Source organism: Anoplophora glabripennis, unplaced genomic scaffold, assembly GCF_000390285.2.
Source record: "Anoplophora glabripennis isolate ALB-LARVAE unplaced genomic scaffold, Agla_2.0 scaffold1763, whole genome shotgun sequence".
NCBI classification, from domain to species: Eukaryota; Metazoa; Arthropoda; class Insecta; order Coleoptera; family Cerambycidae; genus Anoplophora; species Anoplophora glabripennis.
This window is the reverse complement of record NW_019417842.1, coordinates 1,273-24,638: the sequence shown is the minus strand read 5'-3', so window position 1 is coordinate 24,638 and position 23,366 is coordinate 1,273. Positions and strand designations below refer to the sequence as shown.

At 31.8% G+C, this 23,366-nt stretch overlaps 2 protein-coding genes across 5 annotated transcripts; one reads left to right on the top strand and one right to left on the bottom strand.

Moving 5' to 3' along the window:
* Nucleotides 1–571: 571 nt before the first annotated feature.
* Nucleotides 572–22,728, bottom strand: LOC108916046 (LIM domain-containing protein jub). 4 transcript variants are annotated; one of them, XM_018722237.2, is made up of 6 exons: nt 21,643–22,728; nt 21,274–21,588; nt 13,900–14,087; nt 6,556–6,618; nt 6,338–6,503; nt 572–1,376 (listed from the first exon to the last, which is right to left on the bottom strand). In XM_018722237.2, the coding sequence occupies exons 1-6, from the start codon at nt 22,475–22,477 to the stop codon at nt 1,141–1,143; spliced, it is 1,803 nt and encodes a 600-aa protein (XP_018577753.1). In that variant the 5' UTR covers nt 22,478–22,728; the 3' UTR covers nt 572–1,140. The 4 variants fall into 4 exon arrangements, with proteins under 4 accessions (XP_018577753.1, XP_018577754.1, XP_018577750.1 ...); XM_018722238.2 differs by having other exon boundaries at nt 21,274–21,598; nt 21,656–22,728; XM_018722234.2 differs by having other exon boundaries at nt 21,274–22,728.
* LOC111692502 lies at nt 15,457–16,089 on the top strand. Its single transcript, XM_023456549.1, has 2 exons — nt 15,457–15,763; nt 15,888–16,089. Exons 1-2 carry the CDS (start codon nt 15,463–15,465, stop codon nt 16,022–16,024), a joined length of 438 nt encoding a protein of 145 aa, XP_023312317.1. The 5' UTR covers nt 15,457–15,462; the 3' UTR covers nt 16,025–16,089.
* Nucleotides 22,729–23,366: the final 638 nt, after the last annotated feature.

The following is a 23,366-nucleotide window of genomic DNA, read 5'->3' as shown; positions in this document are numbered from 1 at the left end:
AGATTTTTTCTATTGGGGTCTATATGTCATCAAATGAATGGTGAACAATTTGAACACTTGATTTATGGATGATCTGTTAAATTTTTCTTTAATTTCTTATCATTACTGTTACCATGTTTTTTAAAATAAATATTATTGTTAATGACTTTGACCTTAATACTAATATTTAAATAGATGCAAATATGGCGTCTAAAAACAAAAGCTTGCCATAGCAACCATATTAAAATTGAGATTCCCAGGCACCTCTGATCTATGCATTGACTGATTATATCGTTTTCCATTTATGCATTGTTCAGATGACATTTTTACATTAAACATTTAATATCTCAAAAACTCCGAACTTTGGGTATAGGGAAGTGTACATAAAAATGATTCGAAAACAAAAATAACATACAGGGTGTTCCATGTGAAATAACAAAGTTTAGGGCATTTCCGGTCAAACAGGAAGTGACGGTCAGTTGTTTTTATGATTAAATTTTGCATCAAATTCAATAATACTCATACTCAAAATTTGAAATCGATATCTTTTTTCGTGCCTAAGCTAGAGCCTGGGTAGTAATCTCGTGGTCACCCGGTATATTATAGTAATCTCGTGGTCACCGGTATATTATAAAAATATTATTTCTCAGATCTGATTATTAAGAAATTTATTTTGAGAAAGAAAATTAACTCCAACAATAACAATGATTAATGTGTCTTTGGAAAATATGTTCTCCAATATTTCCAGATTTATTAATATCCCTGAAATTTTCAGGTTTTTCAAATTGGTATACACCCTACAAAATAAAATTTCTAAATTTGGATTTAAACTAAATTAAAAAAATGTGTGAAATATACAAAATTTGTATGGAATAAAAAAACACCTGCAGCCATCTGTAAAGATAATATTCCTCCTTAAAACGAGTTTAAATTCTCACTACATAGTTTTGCCTCTCACACGATACCTATCTGGAAATATAAAAGCGTATGGAATACTCATAAAGTTAAAATAATTCCTAGATTTTAATTGAGTTAGTAATTTTCTCAGGCTCTTGAAATTTAAAAATGTATCATAAATAATTTTAAAGATGCCTCAAAACTTAACCTATAAGTTAAAACTACAAGCAAAGAATCAAATGTAATTTTAAGTACACAAATAACTTATCCAGTGTATTGGTACGTAACAGCAACTGGATGCATTTGACGAGGTATGTGCTGCAATCTCTGTATGTGACAGTTGCGGCACATGAGTCTACCGTCAAGTGGATAACAACGCTTGTCTGGTTCATCGGTAAGTTGCATTCCACATTCCTCACAAATATAACAATCTACATGAAAATCTTTATCCATTGACACCACGCGGACGGTCTCTTCAGTTCCCTCAACCGGGGTAATTCCTGTAAAAATGTTAAAAAATATGAATAATTGTTACTGCGATTAATAAACAATAAAAAAACTATCAGACTAATGGTGAAAGTATAGTTGTTACGATGTCAATTAGAACCTGTAAATCTTGAAGCACAGGACCATATGCACTTGTCCTGAAATTTCTTCCTATGGTTTGACCATGATGTGTCTTGTAATTTATACTCGAATAGTAATTCGATGAGTCCGGTATTGGTAAACTAGTCCGCCTGATGTAGAATTGACGGTGGCACGCTGGTCATCAAAGCAAACCTGTATTGGTCCACTTGGTCGTAAATAATTTTTTTGTATGGTACACGGGTTTACTTAGCTTTGCCACTTTGCCAGTGCAGTGCAGAGCATTGGCAGGTATGTTGTTGGTATAATACGTATTATTATTTATTAGTTGATATTATTATTTGTTCATATCACAACCAGGTAATAGTTATTAAAATAAATGTTATATGTAATTATCTAGTAATTTAGCGTGGCTCTCTGGAGACTCTTTGAAGCGGAAGATAACGAAATGACTCGGGAAAATCCCCAAATAGTGGAGCCGGTCGAACGTATCTGAATATTTAAAAATTGAAAATGAATGAAATTGAACAATGTGATAAAAAAGTTAGGAAACGTATTAACAAATTAACTAAGATATCAAAACGACAATTTATCGCGTAATTAAAGAAGGATTGATCACGGTACAAAGAGGAAACGGAAAAATACAAAATTAAAGAAAATCAACGACTTTACCAGATGTAATGCACAATTTATAATATGTATAAAGAAAATAAAGTTCCTACTTTAAACATGACTCGAGATAAATTAAGCGATTATCCTGATTATAATTATAAATCTTTAGATATACAGGGTTCCCCATATTAGACTATGCAGTTTAAAAGTCGAATAAAAACTTTCTGATCAAAGTAAATGAACTTTTTAATGGACTGACATGTAGCTAATTTTATGGGATTTATGACTGAAATAAATAATAATTCAATTTTTAAAGATCATATCTTCCAAATGCCCTCCTTCGACTTCAATGCAATTTTGAATTCTAATTTTAAAATTTCGCATTACTTGAAGAAGCAAATCAAACCAATATTACCAAATGATGCTACACCATTAGGATCACATTTTAACAGTCTCTAAGCAACGACAAAAGTAAACACTTCATTGTTTTAGTCACAAATATCACAACTTAATTTAATTTTCATTTTTTAACAATTTTCATTGCGTTATGAATTATTCAATTCAAGAGCGTGTGTTTTCCGTGGAAGTCTACATTAGAACTGGTTCAGTGGAAGAAGTTCGGCGTGCATTTCGACGGCAGTTTGGAAATAATAATAGGGGCGATGCACCAACACGCGTTACAATTTTGGCATGGGTTCGTCATTGGCGTGAAAATGGCTCTGTGCTAAACATTAAAAAACCTGGACGTTGAAGAACGGTGCGTACGCCTGCAAATATTGAACGAGTGAGAGCTGCCTTCACAAGAAGCCCTAAGAGATCTGCTAATCGGCAATCACTTGCTCTAGAAATATCCAAGGGAAGTCTCCACAGAATTCTGCATAAAGATTAAAAATTTCACCCCTGTAAATACCAAATGGCGCATCACCTCAGTGATACAGATAAAGAAGCGAGGTTGACATTTTGTCAAGAATTTTTAAATCAGCACCATGGAGGAATACATAATTTGCTAATGAGCGACGAAGCAAATTTTCATTTGGACGGTGTTGTTAACAAGCAAAACTTTAGGTACTGGGGAGCAGAAAATCCTCACGAACTGTTTACCAAAAACCTCCACAGTCTAAAAGTCGTTGTGTGGTGTGGTGTAGCATCATTTGGAATTATCGGTCCTTATTTTTTTGAGGATGAAAATAACCGTCCTGTTACAGTTAATTCCGAGCGCTACATAAACATGTTGCAAACGTTTCTTATCCCCGAACTAATGACGGGGACTACTAAATGGTGCCATATTATTCCAACAAGATGGAACTACAGCTCACACAGCCAGAAACACTATGAGGATTTTGCGAGATTTTTTTGATGGCCGTATAATTTCCCGATTTGGAAATTTGAATTGGCCCCCGAGATCTCCCGATTTAACGGCCCCAGATTTTTTTCTCTGGGGATACCTGAAGCAAAAAATTTATGCAAGTCGTCCAGCAACAATTCTGGAGTTGAAAGAGCAGATTCAAAATAAAATTGCAGAAATAAATGGAGATTTGCTGCGTCGAGTGATGCAAAATTTTGAACTTAGGATTCAAAATTGCATTGAAGTCGTAGAAGGGCATTTGGAAGACATGATCTTTAAAAATTTACTTATTATTTATTTTCGTTATAAATCCCATAAAATTAGCTACATATTAGTCCATTAAAAAGTTAATTTACTTTGATCAGAAAGTTTTTATTCGACTTTTAAACTGCATAGTCTAATATGGGGAACCCTGTATTATATACTTTATTACAATGCGATTTTAAACATAAAAAACTTGACAATCGTATGGTAATTATATGGTAATATAGCTCGGAATATAGGTAGTATATCTAGACGAGACAGGGCAAAATTTTTCTGGACGTCTATGGATTCCGTAGAATTTATGAGTTAAGTGTTTTTATGCGGTTCTAATTGAGATCGTAACAACTATAACAATCATTCACAAATTTAACATTATTGAATATTAAATGGCAAATAAATTCCTATTAAAATTCTGTTAACACCTATAGTAATGGATACTTCTTATTGTGTGACTTATCTTGGATATTTTTTATACAATTAGGTTTATAAATAGTTTTTTACTCTACTTTATTGACTCCTATATATCCACAGGTTTGAATATTAATACCTTCGAATGTTTCCAGGAACAATTTGGCACCGTGATCAAGAATTACACATTTTGAGAAACTCTCTATAGCGTATTCCCACGAAAGATTTGCATCTTCATGCTTTCAAAGTGCAATTGACTGACTGAAGCCTACTGGCCATGCAGAGCAAAGAGAGTTCGTTGAATGGATTATGGAACAAGTGGATGTTGATTTTTCAACAAAATCATCTTTAGTGATGAGGCTCATTTTCATCTTGATGGCTTCATTAATCAACAAAATTGTGGCATTTGGGTTTCAGAAAATCCATGAGTGATTGGAGTGATTGTTGAGAAACACATATATCCACACTGTTTGGTGTATATTTTCAGCTGGAGACATCATCGGACCATTCTTTTTCGAAAATATGGCTGGTCAGTTTTGTGCCAATATTGCATATGGATGTAGACAACACGCCAAACAGCCCGAGAATCAATGCAATTATTGCACGAGTCATTTCCCGGTTGTGTAATTTCCTGTTTTGGCGATCAGAATTGGCCGCCCAGATAACGCTGTTAGACTTTTCCTTTGGAGTTTTTTGAAGTTTAAGGTTTATGCCAACAAGCCCACAACCCACTCACACCTTGAAGGAGGAAATTGAGTGCTGTATTTAAGAAATTCGGCCACATTTATGGAATACGGTCATGGAAAATTTTGACAAAAGAGTGCACGTGCCAGCAAAGCCGTAGAGGCCATTTACCCTATATGCTTTTTCATACATAGCCCTATACTGCATACTTTATGAATCAATAAAATATTTACAATTTTTATTTAAAAACCTGTTTTCCACCAAAATTACTTCTTGCATTAATTTTGGAACACCCTTTAGTACCATTTTCGTTTATTAATAGAAATATCTCATAAATTTATTAAACATGAATATCAAACAAGTTCTTTGGTGCCAAATGGAAAGTATATCCTTTATCGTTTTTAGACGATATTTTTAGTCTCACATCGAGTTGCCAACCCTGAGATCTTGAGAAGACTTGCACAAATAATTGCAATTTTTTTGCGAATGATTAATATAAACAGGTAATTTTCACCAAAATTAAAAATTTTCTTAAAGTTACAGCATTATGAAAACAGATTTGTCGAATAGATAATCAGGGGGGTTTTCTAACAATGTGACACAAAAATTGACGTTTTATAAAAAAAATCAATGGTATCTAGTTCAAATATTAATAACATCATAAGGTGTCTAACGAATAAAAATGTATATTTTTAAGAATAATGTCAATTGTTCCTAAAATATTGAATTTATGAGTTATTTTATCACACCTGGTATAATGGTTTACATGCTGCATATGAATTAAGGATCGACCAATCTGATTTTTCTCGAAACCACAATATTTATCGATTATAACAGATTTACGAAAATCCGCAAAGATCAATTTAAAATATCACATATTTAAAACAGCAACTTAGTAAATACATACAATTGTACTGTGAAAAATTAATGTATTAAAAATGTAATTTACTTACATAAGTTAAAAGACAAAATATTCCATTTAATGAGATTCACCTATCTTTTTTTGCTGTTTTTGTAATTAATAATGGTTGTTATGATATTTTTGTACAAATTGACTTATATTTTAGATAGGTATCTAGTTTTTTTTAGATCACGTAATAATGATGTAAATTTTAAGAATAATTTTTTTAACAAAAGAAATAATAAGTATGGATGTATGTTTAAAAAATATATATATTTCTCTATATTCCAATATAAACTTAGCCCGAAACTTAGAAAATTAACATTTTTCAATGAAATAATATCTAAAAAAAAGATTTCAAGCCTTTAAAACATTTTTTTAATTTCTATTTCAGGCTAAATTAAGAGTAAATATTTTTATTTTTTAATAAAATTATATAACTATCACCTTTCCAGTTTTTCCCAATGTATTATAATAACAATGTATCAACCAATAAAAGCAGCAGTCGATCCCTAATATGAATATGATCCTTCTGAAACTGGCATTACTCCAGATATTTACAGCCAGTGAGAGAAATCTATTACGAGTAATTAAAGTCTCGGCAAAGTCAACTCCCAATGAAGCCTAATTTGAAACTATTGTTATTATTTCCTAATACATACCTTTCCCGCAAGAGGCACATTTAGGGGCAAACATTCGATGATAATCGTTAACACAATAAATTTTGTTGTCCACATCAACAGTAAATGGTACGCCATCTAAACATTCATTACAAATACAGCAACGGAAGCATCCTGGATGATAGGATTTGCCCATGGCTTGCAAAATCTGTAGGAAAAATTATTAACTACAACATTTTTCTTAAACTAATTAAGTTTACCATTTCCATAATAAGATGTCCACAGATTGCACATTTTTCTGCAGTTTGTTGGAAACCAGAGTACTGGAAGTAAAAGAATTTATCATTTATAAAATAAAAATTTAAATGTAAAAGTCATGCAGTAAGTAAAATTAAGGTGCAGTAGAACCCCTCATATCCGACCTCGGGATATCCGTCACCCCTCCCACTTTTCTCGAATGTACGAATCTGTGAATCACGTTGACAGGCTTTCGAAATTGTGATGAAATACATCGAGTAGCATCCAAATGCAAGACCGATGGATGTGCCATGCATTAATAGTGGAATGATACCTCTGCTAAAGCAAGATTAAGTACATTAAAAAATATATATAACTGAATTTTTTAAATAAATTTACATATGTATGTACATATGTTTATGTACTTACATGCATACTTATACAGGGTGTCCGGAAATGATGAGCAAAAAATTCAGGGGATAATTCTAGACCGAAAATAAATCCTACCTCTTTCTATAACATTTTTTCCAAAACTGATTATTAACGGAGTTACAGGGTGTTAAAGTTAAATTTTATTTACAGTTTTTTTGCAATATCTTTTGCCACACTCATAATATTTTGACGAAATTTCGTATATGGGGGTTTTTCGGGATGAGGATTATAAATTTGCCCACCGTTTTTTCGCATTTTGTAGAGGGCGCCACATACGAGCCTTTATTTTGATTTGAATGGTTCCAACTTTTTTGTGCTACACTTTATGCGAAATTTGACTGAATATTTTTGTTGTCCTAACCTTTTGACATAAAAAAGGTGTACTTTATTTGATTCGATAAATCTAACCGTTTTCGAGAAAAACGAGAAAATAACATTGCTTGCATGTGATAAATACGAAATCATTTTAATTTATTTTCTACATTAAACCTAGCATGCTATGGAAACAAGCGCTTAGTTGCCTTGGAAACAAGTTGGTGGAGAATTAGTTTTGACAGATAGTAATTTTGTAGTTCTTTTCTAGTAGTAAGTTCTAAGTTCTTTTGTAGTAATTGTTATCATAAAAATAATAATAAAAATGAACAACAATTACTCTATCGTGGAGTTGCGGGACATGCATTGTTATTACAGTTTAGCTGCTGGCAATACTCTTGCAGCACGAAGTTTGTATCGCGAAGCATTTCCAAATAGACACCTACCCGAAACGCGAATGTTCAGTACTATTCATCGAAGACTGGGAGAATTTGGATCGTTCAAAACTAGAATTTTTGATGTAGGTCGACAACGGAATACTAGAACAGCAGAAGCAGAAGCTCGTATTTTGAATTCGATAGAGAATAATCCCAATGTAAGTAGAAGAAAAATTGCTATTCAGGAGGGCATTCCAAAGAGTACATGAAACAATACGCGATCTAATCTTCATCCGTACCATTACCAAAAGGTGCAAGCCTTATCTGCCGTAGGTCCTGCTGCTCGTGTGAATTTCTGCAATACAATTAGAATACTTCATAATGGTGACCAAAATTTTGTTCGTAATATCCTTTTCACGGACGAAGCTGGATTTGGCCATGATGGCTTAATAAACCTCCACAATGAGCATTTTTGGTCTGATGAGAATCCTAATTTATCAATAGAGCGTGGTTATCAAAATAAGTTTTCCGTCAACGTGTGGGCCGGTATTGTAGGGGACTACTTAATTGGGCCACATTTCTTTCCACAAAGACTCAATGGTGAAGTTTACTTGGATTTTTTAAGAAACCACTTACCTATTCTATTGGAAGATGTACCACTCGGATTAAGAAATGCAATGTGGCTGCTTCAAGATGGCGCGCCACCGCATTTTAGTTTAGCGGCCAGAGAATTCTTAAATGAAACTTTTCCTGAAAGGTGGATAGGACGCGGTGGTTTTGTACAGTGGGCCCCTAGATCCCCTGACTTAAACCCAATCGATTTCTTTTTTTGGGGCTATCTGAAGACGCTTGTATACAGGACACCTGTGAATAGCGTCGATGAACTGAGAGAAAGAATTGTTGCTAATTGTGAGGTAATTAAGCAAAAGGAAGGAATATTCCATAGAGTTCGTCGGAATTTTTTAAGAAGAATTAATTTATGCATTGAAGAGGAAGGACGTCACTTTGAACCTTTGATTTGAATGTTTAATTTGTATTTGTATTGTTCTAGTAACTTATGTATTTTAACCTTATGATTTTGTTAGTAAACCATTCTTTATTTGTTGAGGACGTTATTTTTTTTATTATTTATCATTAACCACCATCAGCGTAACAACAAATTTTCACAAAATTACTATCTGTCAAAACTAATTCTCCCCAAACTTGTTTCCAAGGCAACTAAGCGCTTGTTTCCAAAGCATGCTATGTTTAATATAGAAAATAAATTAAAATAATTACGTATTAATCACATGCAAGCAATGTTATTTTAGCGTTTTTCTCGAAAACGGTTAGATTTATCGAAATAAAGTATATCTTTTTTATGTCAAAAGGTTAGGAGAACAAAAATATTCAGTCAAAAGTCGCATAAAGCGTAGCGCAAAAAAGTTGGAACCTTTCAAATCAAAATAAAGGTTCGTATGTGGCGCCCTCTACAAAATGCGAAAAAACGGTGGGCAAATTTATAATCCTCATCCCGAAAAACCCCCAAATACGAGATTTAGTCAAAATATTATGAGTGTGGCAAAAGCCATTGCAAAACTTTAAATAAAATTTAACTTTAACACCCTGTAACTTTGTTAATAATCAGTTTTGGAAAAAATGTTATAGAAAGAGGTAGCATTTATTTTTGGTCTAGAATTATCCCCTGAATTTTTTGCTCATCATTTCCAGACACCCTGTATATATGTACCACAGTATTTCTGTTTACTCATCAGGAACATTTACATATGTAGGTACATAAATACTCGTTTATGTGCGTTTTTATTAATTTTTTGTTGTTCCTCGGATTATTCGACATTTTTTGTGTACCGACCACGCTCCGGTCCCGTGGGTGACGGATATGAGGGGTTCTACTGTATTTTATTTTAAAATGTATGTATGTAGGAAATACACTTTTCTTTTGATAATTTCTATTTTAATAAGTTGAAATTTCTACTAAAGTATTCGTATACAATTATTATATTATTACCTAAGTGTCCAGAAACTATGAGTAAAAAATTCAGGTATGGTTGTATTCATAAAACTAATATTAAGTTTCTGACATTACAGTTTTTCTTTAATTAATATTTTGCCATAATTTTTTGTTTCAAATTTAATGTTTATTACTGCAACAATATATATAAAAAATTAATTAAAGCCAAAAAGGCAGTATAGGACTGGCTATGATTAAGGCCCCTCGAATTCAGCAGAGAGCTCTTTTAATTTTTAACACAAACTGCATGAATGGAAATTTGAGATTCGAATTTTGCAATTTTTGCACCATAGGGTTGCTTCCTTAGGTTAAATTTTATATAAAACAGATAGATAGAACATACCGTATTTCCTAAAATAACGTTTACTGGGGGAAGGATGACATACTCTATTGACAGAAGTAAAATTAGGAATTTAAAAATGTAGTTTTAAGTTGGCGAATATGTACAAGACGTCTTCTAAAAATATAATCATTCTTTGGTGCGTTATTTTTATTAAGAGGGTGTTCGCCAGGTGCCCTATGATCTCACATAAATGAAAAATTATCAAACAGAAATCTCTATCAGTAATAAATAAATAATGATAAATGAAATGCACGAAAATACGTACCTGATTTTTACAGTATATGCTGAAAATCTCCTCCATTGCTGGCCAAACAGGCTTTAACACAGGTGAGTCGAAAGTTGTTTCCTTGCATTTTCTTCTATACCACGTCTTGGTAAATTTTTGGGTTTCAGCGCCTGTATTTTCTGATCATATAGATATAATCCATGAAGCTTTAAATTTCGTTGTACAGTCATGACATATTTGAAATCTTGTGGCTAATCCTCGAGTAATGATACAAAGATCATCTTCAATGGCATTTAAAATTCCTGATTGTTGGTTTCTCACTCTCTGAGTTGTTCCTGTCCAACATTAGTGTATTGGCGTTCATAACTCCCATAATCTCTTAAATATTGATTGAACCAATTCTACAAATATTTTCTTATTCGATATTTGTTGGTCAGCATAAACCATCTGATATTGTCTTCCTGCAGCAGCATCGTTTCCTCCTGACAAAAGTAGGCTCTAAACCATATCAACCCTTTTTTGATTTGTATACATGCATTTTCATAATATCACACAGAAAATTGAAAATGAACACACAAAAATACACTATCACCACTAAACTGAAATAAATAACTTTATAATGTGATATATTTACACTACACAAACACCTTATTATAAACCGACAAAATAAAATAAATGTAGCAAAAAAGAGGTGATGACATGTTCAACCAATTTCGTTTTGCCAAATTGGGAGTTTTTAGAAGCATGGGAGGCTAAAGCCTCTCAAAACACTTTATGGAATTAATTTAATTTTCTTTATAATTATAAAGTAATTACTAATATGAGCCATATTTCTCACACAAATCAATGTTGCACCAAAAATACAGCAGAGGCTACACTCCTCTGCAGACACTAAACACCTTGTACATAAGGACCAGATAGTTTGATTCGCTGTAGCTTTGCCACACTAGATTCATACAGCTTTTTAATTCTCAGTTAACATTCGTAAGCGTTTGGATCAGGATTGGATTTTGCTTAAATTTAAACGTGTAGGGCGTACTGTTCATCATGTCGTTGAGTATAAATAATAATAAATAATTAACATAAATTAGGTTTTTGCTGTGATTAAATATTATTATCTATTCAGCTGAAGTGGCTGAATAAAAAAAAAGAGTAGATATATTTTGTTTAGAATCTCATAGCTTTTTAACAGTACTTGTTTTATCTTTCCTTAATGCACCCGTATATTTACATATGACCATAGTATAGCTCATCTAAATTAAGTCAAGGTCAGGGGTTATTTCACACTGAGAATAGTAACACAATTGGGTTTAACCACTTGAATGATTTTATAAATATATTTCACATCAATCAGATGAGAAAATATTTTTATTTTTTATTATCTATTTTTTTTTTAAAATAGGAAGAATAATTATTTTAAAACAAAAAATGAGTTTTATTTACAATTAGTACGTATCTACATATAATATTAATTAATATTTAATAAATCAAGTAAAAAAATGTAAATTTTTAAAAAATCGTATAAGTTTGTTAATCTTTAACAGTTCATCAACAATAACACAGCACAAGTTATTATATAACTTACTTAGGTGTATTGTCCAAATTCATTTAATATTTTATTAAACTTACATTTTAAAAATGTTTTTTTTTTGCTTTGTTGAATTCTGCTTTGAATAAACTTACTTACTTACTTTGTTACTCAAAAACCAAATATTTTTAACTTTTTTTTTTCGTAGATCGTATTTATTGTTGTGAATATGCAGTAAAACATTGTCGGTGAAATTTGCGGACACCCTGTATATCTAGTAAATTTTGTATAAAGAAAAACATTTTGAATTTTACTTATTCTTTTCTTCCAACTGGTGTAAATTTAAAAATATAAAATAAATAACTCAAATATCAACTCAACACAGGTATCAAATTGTTGCGCTATAAATAATTTTTTGGATATATAGCACTATTTATAGGAAATTCTGAAATAGATGTAAATAATAAACTTGTTTAGACAAACAATCTGACAACTGTAAATATTAATGCAAAATAAAAACATTATTTGCACCCAATAAAATCTATCAAATCACCTTGCAAATCACCTTTAGTTACATCGTTTCAGTTTATAACAATATTGCTTGCCAACACAAACAAGGAACATTCCATCTTTATTTATTGGCTGTATTGGAAAAATTAAAATATATTGACTCAAACATTCAGTCATTTGAAGAAGTCTTATAGAAATGTAATATTAATTATAGTATTACATTAATTGTAAAAAAATAACTTCCAAGTAATGTAATTTCATTTATATTGAGTTTCTGAAAAATTCTGCAAAGCCATACATTAATTTTATGGATAGGATCAATTCAGAAATTTTTTGCTCAAGGTTTCCGACATCCTGTATATTGATAGTTATTTATTTATATCCAGAATGTGCCACTTAACAACTCAACATTTCTCGGCGCTTCCTTAAAAACTGACAAGAATTGCGCTGTATTTTTTTTTATACAAGTTCTTGATCAAAATATTTTGCAGTTAGATAAGCACTAGAGCAGGGGTCGGCAAGTAATTTTAGGTGGGGTCCGGATACTTTTGAAAACGTTTAACGAAGTCCACAAAAAAAACTCACATTCCTTAGTAATTTTTTATTTTAATTTGCACTCACAAATTTAATCTACCTACTAACCATTAAGAACTCAAATCAATCACGCAATTGTAGTAGAAATGATAAGGGTGGCGACTCAACACTCAACATTTTTTAAATAATTTAATTGAGTAATTTATACTTAAAAAATTTTTGGGAGTCCATTATTTTACATTCTGCGGTCCGGATCTGGACCGCGGTCTGCCAGTTGCCGACCCTTGCACTAGAGGGTAATAACCAAATTATCAGGTTTACCTCGAAGTGGATTAAATTAAATTTTTAGTTTTTAAGGAAAGGCCAGAAGGAAGTTATGTAGCGTAACACATATTATATTCAAGGTTCCTACATACGTAAAAACTTTTGCAAATAACATTTCCAAAAAAAAACTGAAATTTTAATAATTATTTCTAAACTTATCTTTAATTTAATAAACTTTTGCAAGTGTTATTTACAACTGAATTAAATTTATAGCTTCAAACCAAAATGACGCAAGCAACTTTGAAAATTCGTTCTAAATTTCATTTGTTAATTTTTAATTAGAAATAATATACATAGAAGAAAATTATTAATATCAATTAAAATGACAATATAAACATTTTATAATTACTTCTAAAAAGATAGAAAACATATTAAAAAATATTTAAAGTAAAAATAATCGTTAATCTAAAGTATCTTTGCAATTTATACTAATAATTGAACTTTTCCAGTCCACTATAAAAAAAATATCAAAAATAATGTATCTGCATTTTTTCAACTATCAACATCTTGTAAAATATTTTATCTCTCAAGAGGTTACAAAATGTTTTCTAATTTCGTGTACCTATTTCACTAAATGATACTTACTGATTTAATAATAATTAAAATATATTATTTTTTTGAAGATAAAAAAAAAATTCAAAATTTTACGTGTTGCAATATTTGCAAAATTGTTAATTCCTAATTAAAATGTTTGTCAATGTCATTTGGGTTTGCAGAGAATTAATATATAAAACGTTAGTAATAAAAAAATTAAAGAAATTTGTAAATACATTTGGTTTAGGGCTTACTAGATAGTCTTCTTCACAGTAGACCCTTCCATGAACATTGTAGAAAGCTTTGCCCCTTAAAGCTCTCCCACAGGAACAACAAATAAAACAATTAGTATGGTACAAATTGCCCATAGCTTGGCAAGCCTGTCCGGCACCAGTAACTTTTTCGCCACAAGTGTGACATATTCCTAGAAAATATTTTTAGATTGCAGTAATAATAGCCCGGGAAGCAGCGACATTATTGATGTAATTATTCCTACAAAGCTGATTTTTTCTCATTTTGTTGTTTTGATATCGTAAGTAAACGGAACGGCAGTCTACCGCGCCAACATGTAACATTTTAAACATGTAAATAAATAATACTTAAATGCCTTATACCTACAAGGCTGAAACTTTTTAGAGTGATCAATTATACCTAAAAATACAGTATAGTGATAGTCTACCGCGTCGGAAGGGGGGCCATCAAGGGTCTACCACCCACGCAAGGTGTTGAAAAATTAACTTTTTTGACTTATTTCTACAAGGCTGAATTTTTTTTCTCAAATACTTTAGTTTATAAGAGAACCAAAAAAAAAAAGTCTACCGATCATCTAAGGGTGCAAAGCCTTGATAGACGCAATGGAATGCACGATCTCCCGAGCGCAGTCGCTGCGCCGATTCACTGTAAGCCGCTCTGAATAATAACTCATACCGGGATTAAATTACAATCTACAAAGCTGCTTTTTTGTCTATAGATATCTTACAATAATTATTGTCAAATAAACGTCTTATACCTTCGATACGAGGTGGCTAAAGCTTCGGTAGACGTGGCGAAAGTTTTTGCGCGGAAGTTGCTTAAAATTCCAAATTTATTATTAATTACAATTTTTTGAGCTTACACCATTATTTAAACGTATGATATAGTAACAACGAGCGAGCGTTAGCGAGCGAGATTTTTGCTAGTATAATAGGTATTAACAAAAGTTCAAAAATTTTTTTTTTTAAATAACTGACCTTTTTCTTTTTTAACATTGAATAATTAAATTTATTTCACTTTTACTTATAATTTATAACAATAATACTTTTCGATAATAGCGCGCGAAATGCTTGATTTGCGATTCATCATCACATTCGTCAATTACACTCGTGCGAGAATTATTCTATCGCACTAGTATCGAACAATATTTTACGACACTTATTTATAAAATAAATGATAACAACGCAAATGTTTTTTATTACAACAATATAGTAATTATATAAAAAATAAATATATTTTTCTTATTCCTCATCGCTACTGACATTTGATTCCTCATCGCCTTCCATATCATCACTATCTTCATCCTCATCATCTTTCTGGTCACACACTCCATCATTTTCTTTAAGGTATTGACAACCGTCATTTGCAATTTCTGTATCTGCAAATAGCAATATATTATTAAATATTTATTATATTATGCTAACATAAATTCACCCCCTTTAGGGTCTGAAAGTCATTTTTTAATTGAGTTTTAGACCTCCTTAAAATGCAAATATGTGTACCTGAATCTTTATCGTTCTGTAGATCAAACGTCACATCGATCAGTGATGTTTTTGAAAGCTTACAAAACTACTAACGATAAAATCTTTCGTCAAAAGGTCAAGAGTTTCGATGCATCTGCTTTACCACCTTGTCAATCAGAGCTCCGAGAACACATACTCCGAACAGCATATATTGCACAAATTTGGAGTAATGCTCACTTAAAAGAGCCTACAACATTATCCCCACTCGACTGTGGCTGGAAAGTGGATGAGAATGCAAGATATGATTTTAATTGGTTTAGTGGCGACCAATTGCCTCAGTCAATCGATGATGTGACGTTTGATCTACAGAACGATAAAGATTCAGGTACACATATTTGCATTTTAAGGAAGTCTAAAACTCAATTAAAAAATGACTTTCAGACCCTAAAGGGGGTGAATTTATGTTAGCATAATATAATAAATATTTAATAATATATTGCTATTTGCAGATACAGAAATTGCAAATGACGGTTGTCAATACCTTAAAGAAAATGATGGAGTGTGTGACCAGAAAGATGATGAGGATGAAGATAGTGATGATATGGAAGGCGATGAGGAATCAAATGTCAGTAGCGATGAGGAATAAGAAAAATATATTTATTTTTTATATAATTACTATATTGTTGTAATAAAAAACATTTGCGTTGTTATCATTTATTTTATAAATAAGTGTCGTAAAATATTGTTCGATACTAGTGCGATAGAATAATTCTCGCACGAGTGTAATTGACGAATGTGATGATGAATCGCAAATCAAGCATTTCGCGCGCTATTATCGAAAAGTATTATTGTTATAAATTATAAGTAAAAGTGAAATAAATTTAATTATTCAATGTTAAAAAAGAAAAAGGTCAGTTATTTGAAAAAAAAAATTTTTGAACTTTTGTTAATACCTATTATACTAGCAAAAATCTCGCTCGCTAACGCTCGCTCGTTGTTACTATATCATACGTTTAAATAATGGTGTAAGCTCAAAAAACTGTAATTAATAATAAATTTGGAATTTTAAGCAACTTCCGCGCAAAAACTTTCGCCACGTCTACCGAAGCTTTAGCCACCTCGTATCGAAGGTATAAGACGTTTATTTGACAATAATTATTGTAAGATATCTATAGACAAAAAAGCAGCTTTGTAGATTGTAATTTAATCCCGGTATGAGTTATTATTCAGAGCGGCTTACAGTGAATCGGCGCAGCGACTGCGCTCGGGAGATCGTGCATTCCATTGCGTCTATCAAGGCTTTGCACCCTTAGATGATCGGTAGACTGTTTTTTTTTGGTTCTCTTATAAACTAAAGTATTTGAGAAAAAAATTCAGCCTTGTAGAAATAAGTCAAAAAAGTTAATTTTTCAACACCTTGCGTGGGTGGTAGACCCTTAATGGCCCCCCTTCCGACGCCGTAGACTATCACTATACTGTATTTTTAGGTATAATTGATCACTCTAAAAAGTTTCAGCCTTGTAGGTATAAGGCATTTAATTATTATTTATTTACATGTTTAAAAAATTGTTACTAACGTTTGCCCCCACATTGGCGCGGTAGACTGCCGTTCCGTTTACTTACGATATCAAAACAACAAAATGAGAAAAAATCAGCTTTGTAGGAATTGGTGCAAAATTTCTGTCGCTGCCTCCCGGACTATAACAATAATAACTAACAATTTATAAGCTGTTTCTTAGCGACCTTAAACATTAGAAAGCTTTTTCTCATTTACGCAGTTTAATCTTTGAGAAATTAAATTTTATATTTATAAAATATAAACATATCCATCAGGGATTTAATATTATTATCTATTTACTGTAACAATCAATAAATAATATAGGTATATTGTTTTAATTTCACAGTCATTAGACGAAAGAATTCAAGTTAAGGGCGCCGTATTCTTTAAATAGTGTTTTCCACAAAGACAAATAATTTCAAACATTTAATAATTGAATAATCTAAAGCTTATTAAATAATAGGAACGTTATGTCATGCCATCTGAGTATTCTCAAAGACACCGCAGTAAAACGAATAAACAGGTGCAAAAAACGATCAAACCATCAAGGTTTTAGGTACTGAAGTCTACGAAAATAGTAACTTTTTTATATATAACTCCACATGTAAATATTCTTACAACATTTACTTGCTTAGTCCTACATATAAAATTGTTTACTTTTATTTTGTAAGTACGTGAAAATAATTCTTAAAATGTGGGGTTAGGATAACAGCAAACGCATGTTTTTCAAACACTTTATTTAGTTATTATTTTATTTGAGTAAATTTAAATAGTAACAATGAATAAACAGAACATCAATGGTTTTATTTTTCTGCTTACTTTTGTTCTGTACGTTATACTTTTCAAGATTTCAATACCTAAAAACGCCAGAAATTTGACTATTTCTCGCCAGGGATATGGCCACCTTAAGAGATATTACTATAACTGAAATTCAGTTAATCAATAATTTTGAATTACCTGATGTCATTTAAAAATCTGAAAATATGACTTTGATTTGTCTCATTAATTAAGGATGATTAATAATACAGCCTTCATAAATAATTACAACCCACATGACTAGTAATTTTGTTTGAAATAGTAATTATTTTTCCTTTAATAATTAAATTTTGGTAAAATTAAAACAAAATCAATATTATATTAAAACACAACAATCCGTTTCACCGGCTGTGATTGGTGTAATTTTTCACGAGATTCTATTCAACCAATCAGCGATCGCATTATGTCGAGTGTAGACATAACGGTTTGTCATTGTTCATTGTAAATGAATCATTAATATTGGTAATGCCAAGATTAAGGGATTTTTTGTTACTAGTACCAGCCCTGTAATGTTGGTTGCCTAAGCTTGGCGGTCACGTGGCTGGTAAACATTTATGAAGGCTCTGTATGCAAACGAAAACACGAGGGGAAAACCTCTGGCCAAAACTTGTACACTAAAATACTCAGTTTCATGTAAACTAAATTACTCTTGCAGTTTGTTCCTCATTAAAACATAAACACTAACAATATTATGTACATTTTATTTTTTTGCGATTTTTTTTATTATACACTCATGGATAAAATTATCGAATATTTAAATTTTCACATTTTTTAAAGTTATTAGTAAATGTTACCGAAAGAAATGCGTTATAGAAGAAATAATAGTTTATTTTACACATTTTAAGTAGAGAATATTAAGTCTTTATCAATAGAAAGTAGTAAAAAAAAATTATGCTAAGTAATATGAAAATTAAGGATAATTATTTTTAACTTAAATAAGCAAATACTTTCTTTTGATTTGAATAATAGAGCATAGTTAATAACGAGTATTCCCATCTCGAGCTCTAATTACTGCTTGCATCCTTCTCAACATGCTACTAATTAGAGTTTGAATAAAATCTTGAGGAATTGCGTTCCATTCATATTGTGCTGCAAGTCGAAGTTCTTCTAGAGTATTTGGAACAGGATTTCTTTGTCGTATGCGGCGTTTTAGTTGATCCCACAAGTGTTCAATAGGATTTAAGTCTGGGCTATACGGCGGCCAATATAATTTTTGAATCTGCACTGTATCAAGGTAAATTAGTCACTATGCCAGCTGCGTGTGGTCGAGCGTTATCGTGCATAAATACGAACCTATCGTATCCAATGTGACCCATATATGGCAAAACGTGATCTTGGAGAATGTTTTCGATATACCAGTCACTGGTCATTTGTCCACTGACTTCCACGAGTTCGGTGCGTCCCTCCCAACTTATGCCTCCCCAAAGCATTATGCCGCCACCTCCAAAACTAACAGTCTGTATGAGATTGCAGCTGTTATATCGTTCTCCAACTCTTCTATAGACGTGATTTCGTCCATCTGGCTTCCATAATTGTATTCTAGTCTCATCAGTGAACAGAACATATTTCCAATTCTCGATATCCCACTGAATATGCGTTCTGGCAAATTCTAATCGCTGTTTTGTGATTTTGGAGAAGTCGTGGAACTTTGGCAGGCCGTCTTGGCTTTAAACCTACTTGTTTCAATCTTCGTCTAACAGTTTTCGAACTAACATTAACTTGTTTAACATTTAATAACTCATTTTTGAGGTGTGTGGATGTCAATGTGCGATTTTGGGCAGAAGTAAGATCAAAAACCGGTCATCAATTGCTGTTGTACACCTTTTGCGCCCTTGACCAGGCCTTCGCACAAAATCTCCAGTCTCTTGATACCTTTTTAAAATATTCCATACTGTAGATTAACCTCTCCTGAGACGTCATGCAATATCTTTTTGTCTATACCCTTCTTCATGTAGAGTTACAATTTGCGCCGCCTCAGCTTCACTGCAGTGTCTAACTGGTGGCATATTTTATTTTTATAGAGGAAACAACAAATTAAAATCAGTAACACATACTAAGCTTCACTACATATAACTTAATTCACTATGTTTCTTGAATTATGTGAGGAATTTTTAAGTGACAATACCCGTGATAGAAAATAACTCCATTAAAATGAATTAAATGTCAAAACATTTTAAAACAATTGAGTGTATTCACCTACTAGATGAATAATATCAACACATATATAATTTTACACCATTAATTTAAAATCGTATTCGAGTAATAGTGATAACAAAAAATATTCGATAATTTTGTCCATGAGTGTATTATATTTTAAATCAAATACTTAATAAATTTTTACTTTATTAATGGGTTTGTTGCATAAAAAAAAAGTGTAATGTTTTGTGAATACTATTCTGCAATGGAAGTTAATACGAACTGTATAAGTAATATCACTAATACCTCTTTTTTTGAATTCCACTTTAAATATTTTTGCTTGAATCATGCATCATCAACTTTGTGACATACTAGATTATAAATATGTTATTACAGAAAACTCTTTGACTAATTCCCGTTGATTGAAATATTCTCTTATTTCAGTAAATGTAATTCCTCTTTCTCTTTATTAGTAAATAAAAGGACAGTAGCATGAGGTTTTAGTTGAACTTTTTATTAACATATGGCGTAATTAAAGCATTATGATTATGCATCGAATTTTATTCACTTTTATATTTTTTAAAATGACAAATAAAAATGAAGATTTTATAGAAAAATAAAAAATAGGGGTAAGTAAAGTTTCCTGTTACATTATTTCATTTTATGATAATATGTGAAAAGGTGAGAAACAACCCATTCTGTATTTCAGTTATCAGTGCTGTAGATGAAGGGAAAAGCACAGGAGTAATTTGGCAGCTTGCATAATATTCGAGTACTATTTGAGTAAATTTTAGTAATATTAAAACAATTATTTTGTCACATCCACAATGAGTGCATGAATTAGAAGCTTCACATCCCTCATTCTCCAAGGGTTTTCCCTTAGTTATGGACATGTAGGAGTTAACCGTTTTCTTAAAGTTTAATTTCTATGCTTACCACTTTTTATTAAATATCTCTGTATACTCTGTTAAAACAACATATTTATGAAATAAGAAATACTCTTGTAAAATTCTTCCAGTTTCCTGGAGTTAGATAACAATGATCGAAATACTACTGAAGTACCAACTGAATTTATTATTATTTATTAGTTATTTAAATATATATAATAATAAATAAAATAAGAAAGTATTAAAAAATTGTGTATATTTGCCAGAAGGTATCTAACAAATGTTCTCTTAAAATATATACTTCCTCACAGGACACACTATATAAGTATCTTTTAATATGGTCTATAAAAACTTAATTATTATTCTAGTTAAATATTGAAATTTCAACAAAAACAGATTTCTTAAATTTACTAAAAAATAATCAGTATAGGTATCCGTTTCTGAGGGATAATAATATACTACAAAATTTAAGAAAAATGTACAATATAAAATTCTTACCAAAGTATTCACCCTCTTCTTCGTGTTTTTCCATTTCTTCTTCTATTTGACGAGTCATTTCTTCAATTTTTTTTTCAGCTTCAGTGGGACCTCTAGGTTTTGGAGGAGTAACACTATATGGTAGTAAATTTTTTCCCATTAGTTTCAATTTACCACTACTAGTACTGGATGCACTTGGTGTGGGACTAGGAACGGGTGATGGTCTTTTTTCTACTTTCTGAGGAACCGGAGGTTTCCTAGTAATCTCATTAGGTGGAATAATCTTAGTAGGCGTTTGAGCAATTCCAGTAGCAATAGATCTGTCATAATTTTTTGCTGAAGAAGTCTGAAATTGGGTGTTTGTGCTTAATGTAGTATGAGCAACATTACCAGTCATACACACATAATCGCTATTGTTAATTTCATCTAACTGTTGTTGAGTTAAATTTTTTGAAGGAGTTTTAAAATTTGATTGATATAATGGTGGTGATTGAGGTTGAGCTTTCGTTGCAGTTGGTGGTTGCATTACTGAATAAAGTGGATGTTGATTGTATTGGTAATTGGCAGTATTATTAATATATGGAGGAGGAGCACTAGCTGGTACTTGAGGACCTGGTGTGGCACCTGTACTCTTATGAGACAAATTTTGTATGTTCTCATAGACGGGAAGACTCTCAGCATCATGGTTGTTTCTATTGCCAACAGGAACTTGTGGCTGCGCTTTTCTGTATGTTACTGGATCACTGGACAATCTCTGAGGGTAGTAAGCTTGCTGATTGTTCCTTGTTGAATAATAATCAATATTTTCATATACTGGTCCAGAATTACTAGCAATGCTTGCTCGTGGGCTTTCCGAGTGTTGTGATGACCCACTAGCAGAATGAGTAGGGCTTGAATTAATGGGTACTTGTGGTTTAGCACACTGTACATATACATCATTTTCCTCAATTGCTTTCTGACTTGCTATTGTTTCAACTTGCTTAGGTGTTGCATATTTAGAACTAGTTATTATATTATTTCTTTCATACATTGTATAGTCATTATTCTTTTTTGTTTCAGAGGTAAAACCCTCTATAGCACCCATTGCTGTCGGTTTTTGATAATTGGATGCTGAAGGCTCAGCTTTTCCCATATTAAGTCGCCCATACCGAGCATTATCACTTTGATTATTAATCGATATGTACTGCAATTTTTGTAAATAGGACTGATCCAAATTAGTATCCATAATATTTATGAAAGACTAACTGCAGTATTCAAACTTGCAAGATAAATGTTTAATATATATTGTACTTACAATCATGCAATTAACACCACCAGATTCAAGTAATATCTACACTATCTCAAATTGCCACTTATTTCTTAAAAGTTATATTTAATCAAGTGTATTACTCATCTTATTTGTTATATTACAAGTATGATATTAACAAAACGATATCTATTCAAAAACCTTTGTGTAATAAAAAAACCGAAAATCAAAACCACTACCACAGACCCATATATCTCAATCAAATGTCAAAGTCAAAACTCAGACACAAATCACAGAACATCTTTAAAATAAGTCAAAACAACAAAATTACTGAGATTTAGCCCAGATCCACATGCACGTATGATCACAGATCCGTTGTAACCACGTGATCATCAACATCCAATTGTGCATCAGTAAAGGTATAAATAAATTGGATGGACCTTAGAGCATATACTACTGGAGGCAGCGATTGTTTTATCTTCTGTGTAGCGACCCAGTAGCCGAGACTGTATCGAAGGTTGTAGAGAGAGAGAGGTAAAGATAAGAGATACCACTCTCTAGCAGCTGCTAGAGAGATAGCAGATACCCTCCTTTACCTCTCTCTCTCTCTCTCTACAACCAGGGCCACTGGGACGCTGTCTCCAGTAGTATAGGACTGATCTGTGATCACGCATGCACGTGAATCCAGACTTACATTAGACGGAAATAAGCGCCGTGCCGTTATTTTTGGCGATGTTGTTGGTGTTTTGTGGTTGATGAATAAGTGGACTGTATCTTTTTTAATATTTGTATATTTTGTTGGATGAATGATACATACACAACTTGACAAGACGTTATATCTTTTTTTTTGACTTATTTATTTATTTTA